We start from the raw sequence: 10,277 nt of genomic DNA on the forward strand, positions 1-10,277 counted from the left end.
AATCAGTACTTTATATTAAACAACCTGGTAATAAATGCAAAGGTACATTACCTTGGAGCTTTACCTTCATTCTGCTGCACAACGTTCCACTGAAAAGGCAGAAAGCCCTAGAAAAAAATTAATGAAATATGGCAGCTGGTAAGGAAAAAGGAAGCAAAGAAGCAAGATCTTCTGACATGGAAAAGAAATTCAGGCTGCAACTTCAGGACAAACTGGATACTTCTACCACAGTGGTTAACAGAAGATGTAAAGTCATTATTAAGTTTCAAAGTTAAAGCCCCATTGCTGACACTGAGGCATTGCAGTTACAGCAGTTACAGCCTTGGAGGATTTGTCAACACCTGCCCAAGTCTGCCAGGCTAATTCCTAAGGAAATTTTTCTTCACTAACCATTTGAATTTAAATCAAAGTGAAGAGTCTAACAGACACTTTTGGGCAGTACTTGGACACACCACAGACCTTGCTTTTGTTATAGGAAGCTTCCTTATGTGTGAAAATATTTAAATGAAGAAGGTTCCTGTGCAATGAGGAGCAAAAGTGGCTTCAATTTGGTCTTTTGCTCTTTTCCTCAAACATTTCCTTCCACAATACTCAGCTGGTCAGCTTTGGTGTGCATGGCTCCATCAGACACACAAGTGTCACCCCAAGAGCATGTACCACCATAGACAAAATAAAGCTTTCCCCATTATTAACCCATCACTCAAAAGTGCATAAAGTATAGAAACATTCTGAAATACAGCTGGTAACTGTTGTGTTTATTAAGGAACTGGTTTGTAAGTTGAGTTTGGTTTTTTTTTAATAACCAACATGATACTTTCCCTTCCAAATAAAAAGAAGTGTAACAGAAAGAAAAACTCAGCAAAATACAAGAAGGGACAGAGGGACAACCCTGGAGTGTTCTAACTTAGTGAGTTAACAGATCTCCAAAGCCAGTGTCCAAGAGCCATCACACTCATAAGGGCAGGGCCAATTTATGCAGTGAATTCTCCCAGCCTCTGCTTGCAGATCCTGCACAAAGCTCGAGTGGATGCATCACCAGTCCAGCAAACAGAGACAGAGCAAGTACATGCGAGTGGTTTCGGTCTCCTCAAGTCTCCCATTTCATTACTCAGGGGTAATTAGATTATTTTCTCATACAAAGCAGTTTAAAGCCCAGCAGTGCAATCAAGTTCCAGAGCTCCCTGTGATGCAGCAATGCTGGGCAGTGGGTCTGGACTGCGCAGAGCACACACCGTGGGGTGCTTTTCCAGCCCAGCTGAGCAAACCTCTTTCAGGTACAAAGCAACCACAGAGACCCCAAATTAAGGTTTGTCCAACTTGTGTGTGCGCTCGTGCCTCCGTAGAGTCCCTGACTCGGTGAAGGAATGCCCACAGAAATTACAGGAGTAGGGTTTCTCTCCGGTGTGGATGCGGTGATGGCGCTGCAGCGATGCCAGCCGGGTGAAGGTCCCTCCACACTCCTCGCAGTAGAAGGGCCGTGCCCCGGAGTGAGTCTGCTGGTGTCTCTTGAGCCTGAGCAGCTGCACAAACGCCATGCCACACTCCTGACACTTGTAGGGCTTGTCCTCCCGGTGGATCACCTTGTGCTTGGACAGCAGGTTGGGCTTATCAAAGCCTTTACCGCACGTCGGGCACGCGTAAGGTTTGAAGTCGTCCTCCTGAGACTTTGGGTTTGCAGGACAAGCCTGATCCGGGCACTCAGCATTGTGCTGCTGGCCGTGGTGCACCACAGACCAGGGGTTCCTGGCCATGCCACTGGCCAGGATCACCATGGAGCGCTCGATCTTGTGCACGTTGCGCAGGTGCCTCCAGACGTCGGCCGTGCGGATGAAGCCCTTGTCACACTCGGGGCACTTGTGCGGCCTCTCGCTGGAGTGGATCAGCTTGTGCATGCGCAGGTTGGCGGCGCGGGAGAAGCCTTTGGCGCAGATGGGACAGCGGTACGAGTTCTCCAGCAGGTGAGCTCGCCTGTGCTCCTGCAGCTCGCTCATGCTGTGGAAAGAGGAGCCACACTTCTTGCATCGATAGGGCAGAGCTTCCTCGGGGACGGGCTCCAGCTCCTCACCCAGCGCATCTCCCAGAGCGGCGCTTCCGTTGTCCTCGCGGGGTTTCGTTATTATCCGTGGTTTCCTGGGGTGCTCAGAGGAACAGTGATCTAAATCCTCCTCCTCTCTCTGCAGGTGGAAGCTGGTGCTGGAGGGGGGGAACTCTCCAGCTGGGCTCTCACCTTGTTTCTGGCAGTAGGTAGCACAGGTTTCTTTGTCTCCACAAGAAAGCTCCTGCTTTCCTGAGGGTCTAGCAGAGTTTCCAGGAGGACTGCAGGAGTAATTCATGTCCACCTCCTTCTGTGGCCTACAGCTGTGGCCCACCTGCTCTGTGGCCTTTCTGGGATAATTTGAATTCTTCCCCCCTGTGTCACAAATGTTATTCTCACTCACATCCATCCTCTGAGGCAAACACTGTGTTCTTCTAAGTTAAAACTCTAGCTCATCATCACCCAGAACTTTGTGTCCTTTATGCTAAGTCCATCTCATTCTCAGCTCTTCTGACACTCCTCCCTAGAAAATAAAACACCTGTTTCATCAGTGATTCTTCTGATATTATAAATTTAGAATAGCAAAGGTATTTTTCTGATTCAAAGAAAGGGACAGGCTATTAGATATGCAAAAGAAACAGAATCATCTACTATTAGATATGTAGAAAATACACATTCAGGACATAAAGCATAGACAATGTTCAATAAAGTTAAATCCACTATCATCAGCCAGCCTTCTCTACCAAATATAAGCTGATAATTCCAATTTTAAATTTTCCTAAAGATGAGAAATTACAGAATCCCAGAATGGTTTGGGTTGGCAGGGACCTTAAAGACCATCATCTTCCAGCCCCCTTGCTATGGGCAGGACACCTTCCACTATCCCAGGCTGCTCCAAGCCCTGTCCAGCCTGGCCTTGAATGCTTCCAGGGATGTGGCAGCCAGAGCTTCTCTGGGCCCCCTGTGCCTGGGCCTCACCACCTTCACAGTAAAGAATTTCTTCCTAATAACTAATCTGAATCTCTCCTCTTTTAGTTTAAAAATGTTTCCCTTTTTTCTATCTATGTAAAATGTTGCTCTCCATATTTTCTGTAAAATCCCTTCAAGTACTGGAAGGTGGGATAAGACATCTTTGAATACAAGCATACTTATTAATGAACACATATATGTAAAAACATAAATATTTCTGTATTTCCACGTGTCACATAAATGTAAAACTTGCCTATTTAATTTCAGCAGGCTTATCAAATGCAGTGATCAAGGCAGTGCAGCGATGTGCATTAAGTGAAAGCTCTTATTCACATTCCAGAAAGGCTGGCTCCATCAGCAGCACAAGCCACGCTTTCTTCTGCTGGAGACATGGAAAACAATCTGGATTAGTCCTCATTAGTCACTGCCTGGAACAGCGTGGCTCGACTCACCCCCACTCCAGCCATTCCCGACAATTTAATAAGGAGCTGCTAACAGGAGCATTCCTCACCTCCAGCCCTCCAGCTGAGCCGCCGATGCCTTTGGGGCGGGAAAACTTTCCAAGGGATGCTGGCGCTGCTTGGCTTAAGAGAACTCCATAACCACGGCTACCCAGAAATAGGGGGTGTGGAAACCACGGCGTGGGCTGAAAAACAATAATATCAACAATAAATACATACACATATATATGTATATATATTAAAAAAGGAGATTTTTTTTTTTGTTGTTGTTCCAGGCAACGTAACCCCCCCAACTTTTCCCGGGTGCCCTTTCCCTGTTCCCTGGCCCTACCTGGGTGCTGCGGGTCCCGGTGCGGCCCCGAGCATCCCCCGCGCCGGCGCGGAGCCCGCGGCAGCGGCACCGGCGCAGTGGCGGCTCGGCCGGGCTAGAGCTGCCAGCAGCGGGGCGGGACCGGCCACCGCGTCGCCTCCCGGCACGTGTCCCACCGGCCCCCGCGTCTCCCCTCGGCCACCGCGTCCCCTCCCCGGCCACTGTGTCCCCTCCCCGGCCACCGCGTCCCCTTCCCCGGCCACTGTGTCCCCTCCCCGGCCACCGCGTCTCCCTCTCGGCCACCGCGTCCCCTCCCCGGCCACCGCGTCCCCTCCCCGGCCACTGTGTCTCCCGCTAGGCCACCGCGTCCTCTTCCCCGGCCACTGTGTCCCCGCCCGGCTCCGCGGCCGGGCCCTTCCCACCGCCCAGGCTCGGGGGATCCCTGTTCATGAATTCACGGAATGGTTTGGCTTGGAATGTCGTCTCGTTCCAGCCCTCTGCCGCGGGCAGGGACATCTTTCTCTAGATCAGGGTGCTCCAAGCCCCATCCAGCCTGGCCTTGGACATTTCCAGGGATCCAGGGGCAGCCATAGATTCTCTGGGCAGCCTGTGCCAGGGCCTACCCACCCTCCCAGGGATAAAATGCCCCCAGTATCTAATCTAAACCTACTCTCTTTCAATTTGAACCCATTTTCCCTTGTCCTGTCACCCCAGCTCTTGCAAATAGTCTTGCCCCATCTTTCATGTAGGCTCCCTTAGGGTACTGCAAGGCTACAACTAGGTAATCCCAAAAGCTGAACACTCCCAGTTCTCTTGGCCTTTCCTCACAGCAGAGGTGTTCCATCCCTCTGATCACCTTGGTGCCCTCCTCTGGACTCACCCCAACAGGTTCAGCGTCCTTCCTGTCCCTCAGCTCCAGCCCACAGCAATTCATGGAGTGTCCCCTGTGCCCCTCACCATGGCAATAACTGTGCATCCATCTTTCTGCAGGAGTGTGGCATGGATTGATTCCCTCTCAGGCCCTGCCTTGTCATAAGAAAGCAGCTCTGCCCCTGTCAGGAGGGATCAATCCACCTCCCAGGATTGTGTCCCACTTCCTGCTAGAAAAGTCTTTGCACCCAGAAGGGCATTCAGCATCTTCAGTAAATGCCTCACCAGCGCCTTTCACAGTGACACCAGTTCCTTGGGAACTCCTTTGCCCAACCATCCAAGGATCCCACCTGCCTTTGCCAAAGCCACAGCAGGATCATGGTCCACAGCTGAAACCACTCTCTGTGTAATCTCATGGAGCTTTAAACCCAGCTCTGGGAAAAAACCCAGAGCAAACACAGCTTTGCACTGCCTTTTCCTAGCAAAACTCCTCCAGCTTTGGGAAATGGGCTCCACAATTAGCAGCAAATACAGAACTGAGATGACAAATGAACAAGAGTGTACATTGCCAGTATCCAGATATGGTATAGAAGAATGCTCCAAGCTCTGTATTATTTTTGTGGTTGCACAGATCTTGCTAAAAATAGACATGAAACCAGAAACTGCTCTGCTGGGAGTTGAGGGTGAGGAAGAGAAATGTACCTACTCCTTCCACATGGAAAAGCAAGTTTCTTCTGAGAGCAGAGTAAGTGGCAGTTCAGTTCCTTCAGATGAGGCACTTCAAAAATAAGTTTGCAACAATCCTTTAATGACAGTCCTTGAATCCACGAGGAGCCCACACTCTGCTTGGAATGGCAAACCTTGCAGGGGAAGAACTGTCATTCCAACTTTCCCAAACTAGGAAAAAAACCAAAACAGCTCAGAAGATTTCTGTTATTTTTAAATGCTTAGATGTTTCTTACTTAGCTGGGCAGGGTAAAGGCTATCTCCCACCTAGACTCAGGATGCACAGAATCACATACCCCTTCCACATCCCTCATAGAAGACAAACACACACTCCCTCCCCTTTTTCAGAAGGAAAACTCTTGGAATACATAAGGACATGCACCCACATCTCCACAGCCAAGTATGTTTGTGTAGGGCCAAGATGATGAATTTTTAAAATTGTTTTTTAAAATTACAAATTGTGGTTTATCACAACCACCAAGGAATGGTGTAGTGCCCATAGTGTCCCTCTTCTGAGGGATCGTGGAGGAAAAGGCCAAAATCCATGTGCTCCTCCTCAAAAGCATCAATAAATGACGTTTTCCTCATCCCCACTTATCCTCCTTTGAGGTTCCTCAGAATGTTCAGAGGAAAAGAATTCTCAATATTCATCTCCATGCTGTAGGGCAGGGCTGGTGGGTTGACTCAATCACACTTTCTGTAGGAAATTTTTAGGTCTCCTCTTCTTGGCACTGCAGCTCCATATGGGTTTCCTGTTGGACTGAAGGTCTCACAGGGTGCACCTAAGGCTGGAAGGTGGTGAGGAATCTTCCATCAGCTCCAGCTTCCCACTCTTTGTGAGGCTTCCGTGGGATCACCTGGGTGTTCCTCACCTTTGTGACAACTGTCAGCAGCAGAAAGCAAGCCTGCCTCCCACCTGTGGTATCACACAGTGCTCACTTGTTAGGAAATGTGGAAACTCTCAGGCAGTGCAAATTCCTGTGCCCAGCCGTGCCTGGCTTCTTTCACGTCAGCTTCCTCAGGAAAGAAACAAGAATTTCATTATCTGCCAGGCAAAGTTAGTATTTAATCTGTCAGTTTAATTGAAAATACTTCAGTGGTGATAAATAATGCAGAGCAGTGCAAATGATGCCTCGTGGGTGAGATCAAAGACCCCAGGCAGCACCAGGCAGGGCCTCGTGGCTGCTGTTGAGATGAGACAGAGAATGGATTCTGTGCAGGGCAACAAAACCAGCATGGACACACCCCACACCCAGACTGGAAAAGCGTCCACACACTCATCAAATCCATCAGCACAGCCCCAAACCTCCCTTCTGGCTTTGATAGCACAAAACACTCTGCCAGTGTTTCTCTATTAGCATAAAATAACACAAAATTCAGAGATCTTGCTCTGTTGGTCCTCAGACAAACACACTTAGCTCTATCACCTTCCACATATTTTGATTTTTCCTCCTAAAACTGAGGTATTTAAATGTTTTCTGCTTTCCCTTTCACATGTTGCATCTAGGAGCCCATGATTTCATTAAACTCTGCATTCTAAGCCTTTCCCATCAGCCTTAATGAGTTCTTCCAGCACACACACACACAAAAATCAGCTGTAATCCTCCAGGAGAAAGCTGAAGACTAATTGAATCACCCACTTCCTTGCAATATATGATTCCTATTAAAATTACATTATTGGTGTTTTGTGCCTGCCCTACATTCATATTCCCCACACACACATTTGTGGACGCCAAATCCTTTTTATTTACGCTACTTCACTTTTATGTGTCTTAAATGTGAAGAGTCTGTCAGGACAGATGAGGATCTGTAATGTATTTGCCAGTTAGATCTACTCTGGAGTAATTTCTTAATTCAAATTTTCTGTTAAATTCACTAAAATATGTGAACTCGTGGTTCACATTGCTGTCACAATGGGAGCTTAATACATTTTGTGAAGGGTTTAGCATCACATTCCATCAAATTTGGATTCTTTATGGGCCATAGAGTTTTCTGACATCTGGCTACTCTGTTTTAAGACTGCCATAAACACTTTAAACATCTGAGAGCTTCAGAATTTTCTATGTAAAACCAGAAAAAGGAAGTCCTAAGCAATGTTTCTTCTAAGAAGGAGCTGAATCTGGAGGGATTTCACTGATATTTGACTGAAGTTTGAGCTTTTAACTCCCAGGGGCAATCTGGGCCCCCTTCAGCCCACTGAACTTAAACATGCAGTGCCTTTTGGGGATGTTGAATTTTGAAAGGACACCCAGACAGGACCCTAAGAGCTCAATTCAAAGAAGGTTCAGGATCTCTGGTGCAGGGAATAGTTTTACTCTATCCAGCTCTATCCTGTTACCCTAACACACATTTTCCTGATGTTTGCCAGGATCTTCCACATCTTTGGGTCCAGTGATCTGGCATCTCATGAATGAGACATTCAGAAGAAACACTGAAAAAGCCCAAGTTCTGACTACACCTGTTGGATAAAGCTTTTTTCTGACTCAGATGGGGGAACTGAGTTTTAAAAACACTTTTATTCTATTTTTCCTTTCATGTGAAGAGTGAGATAATATAGATGTTTTAATTTACACTATTATAATCAGAAGCCAACTATGTCTTAATTATGAAATACTGTAAGTGCTTTTTGGCTTATTAGCTTTTGTTACACTATTTTGTAAATGCTTTACAGCTAATAATCTAAAATTACTCTTTGTGGGTATTGCTATAATGTATTTTTATTTTTTAAGTATTTAGTCTTATTTGTTAAGGCTATCTTTTGAACCTTGTTTTTAGTTTAATTTCTCTCTCAACAATATCTGTCTTCTTCTATGGCATTTCTGTCAGCATTTCTTATCTCAATGTTTGCATCAGACGCACACTATGTGATCTTTCTGTCAGGTTTTGAGAATTTTCTACAAATCCATTTCCCACATACACCAAAAGCCAGACAGAGGTCCAAAATCCAGAATCGGGCTGTAAAGAACATGGGAAAATTAACAGGAACAAACCAAGCAAGGGCTGTAAGAAGCAGGCTGGTTGAGGAATAACTTCCTGGCGTGGTTTAGCTTCCCAAACTTGGATTTTCTTCTGCACATATTGATGGAGACTCAGCAAATTCTAGGCAAAACCTGCTGTCTGATTCTGCAAATACACCTGGCTGGAGATCCAGGACTGTAAATGAGCCTGCCAGGGAATAACCTGGCCCTTCTGGTGCTGGATGAGAGGTGCCTGTGCAAGAACATCCTCATCTGTGGGCTCCTGGCTGGGGCTTTGGAGGAGCTGCATCTCTGATCTGGGGTCTGGAAACCCTAAAAATGCATCCATGAGCTTGCTGAAGAGTTAAAGGGGAAATCTCTACCTGGGCTCTGCACTTATTGGTTTATTGTTCTAAAAAATTCCTAGATTGGCTGAGAACAGCATTTAATAATCTATTCAATAACCATTCAGCACTAAGGATTTTTACTGCAGTTCTTCATGAAGTTTATATGAGAAACTTTTAGTTGTGTCCCAGGAAAATACAAACTCTCAGCCAGTTCTTTTTCTTCCTCTTTTTCATGCCCCTGCTCGAGCAGAAAGGTGAGGTAAGATGATCCAGAGTGCTCCCTTCCAACCTGAACCATTCTGGAATTTAAAACGGGAACTGACCGAGCAGCTCCGGCTGCACTGGGGTCACCCCAAACCCTGCAGGAGGGATGTCCCCATCCTGTCCCACCCCAAACCCTACAGGAGGGATTTCCCCAGCCTGTTCCACCCTTGCCCTTCGCTCCTCGCAGAGCTGCGGCTCCAGGGGCTGGGGTCACTCCCTGTGACAGACAGAGCCAGGGATCAGCCCCTGTCACACTCAGTGATCAGCCTTTGTCACACCTCCTGTTACAGCCACACTCAGGGATCAGCCCCTGTCACACCCCCTGTGACAGACAGAGCCAGGGATCAGCCCCTGTCACACCCCTGGCAGGGCGGGCACAGCTGGGGACAGCCTCTGTCACACCTCCAAAGTGACTGACACTGCCAGGGACGTCCTTTGTCACACCCCCGGTGTGACAGACACGGGCAGGGACCGCCCCTGTCACACCTCCAGTGTGACTGACAGGGACAAGGACATCCTTTGTCACACCCCCAGTGTGACTGACACCGCCAGGGACCGCCCCTGTCACTCCTCCAGTGTGACTGACAGGGACAGGGACATCCTTTGTCACACCTCCAGTGTGACAGACTCGGGCAGGAACCTCCCTGTCACACCCCCATTGTGACAGTCGGCGCTGGGGACCGCCCCTGTCACACCCCCAGTGCCAATAGCACGGCCCCTGTCACACCCCCAGTGTGACAGTCGGCGCTGGGGACCGCCCCTGTCACACCCCCAGTGCCAATAGCACGGCCCCTGTCACACCCCCAGTGTGACAGTCAGACTGGGGACCGCCCCTGTCACACCCCCAGTGCCAATAGCACGGCCCCTGTCACACCCCCAGTGTGACAGTCAGACTGGGGACCGCCCCTGTCACACCCCCAGTGTGACAGTCGGCGCTGGGGACCGCCCCTGTCACACCCCCAGTGCCAATAGCCCTGCCCACATCACAGCCCCAGTGTGAGTGACACCAGTAGGGACTGCCCCTTGTCACGCCCCGAATGTGACTGACACCACCAGGGACCGCCCCATCGTAAGTGACACGTTGGCACCGTCCCTGTCCCCTGTCACACCACTGCAGCCCCTCAGTCATGGCACACACCTTGTCAGGACATAAAAAACCCCAAAAGGAATAAAAGTGTCCCACAACTGCTCTGTGTTCAAGCCCAGATGCTCAATCCTGCTCCAAAACACTCCTGTCAGTGTTAAATTTAAATTAAACACTCAAATGCCCCCAGACTCCTGAGATTCCAGGGGACAATCATGGATATGCAGCTACAGCAGGGTAAGGAATGCCCAGGT

General features: G+C 48.6%; 1 protein-coding gene across 4 annotated transcripts; it reads right to left on the reverse strand.

The window, feature by feature from the left end:
- Positions 1–614: 614 nt before the first annotated feature.
- On the reverse strand, positions 615–5,027 carry ZNF648 (zinc finger protein 648). 4 transcript variants are annotated; one of them, XM_064719693.1, is made up of 4 exons: positions 4,931–5,027; positions 3,516–3,650; positions 3,258–3,386; positions 615–2,558 (listed from the first exon to the last, which is right to left on the reverse strand). In XM_064719693.1, exon 4 carries the CDS (start codon positions 2,442–2,444, stop codon positions 1,302–1,304), a length of 1,143 nt encoding a protein of 380 aa, XP_064575763.1. In that variant the 5' UTR covers positions 2,445–2,558; positions 3,258–3,386; positions 3,516–3,650; positions 4,931–5,027; the 3' UTR covers positions 615–1,301. The 4 variants fall into 4 exon arrangements, with proteins under 4 accessions (XP_064575763.1, XP_064575764.1, XP_064575765.1 ...); XM_064719694.1 differs by lacking the exon at positions 4,931–5,027 and adding an exon at positions 4,733–4,846; XM_064719695.1 differs by lacking the exon at positions 4,931–5,027 and adding an exon at positions 3,797–3,870 and having other exon boundaries at positions 3,258–3,383.
- Between the last annotated feature and the right edge of the window lie 5,250 nt (positions 5,028–10,277).

Source organism: Zonotrichia leucophrys, chromosome 8, assembly GCF_028769735.1.
Source record: "Zonotrichia leucophrys gambelii isolate GWCS_2022_RI chromosome 8, RI_Zleu_2.0, whole genome shotgun sequence".
Lineage (NCBI taxonomy): Eukaryota > Metazoa > Chordata > Aves > Passeriformes > Passerellidae > Zonotrichia > Zonotrichia leucophrys.

Coding starts and splice junctions, on each gene's coding strand:
- ZNF648 (XM_064719693.1), bottom strand. CDS start 2,444: ATGGATGTGAGTGAGAATAACATTTGTGACACAGGGGGGAAGAATTCA.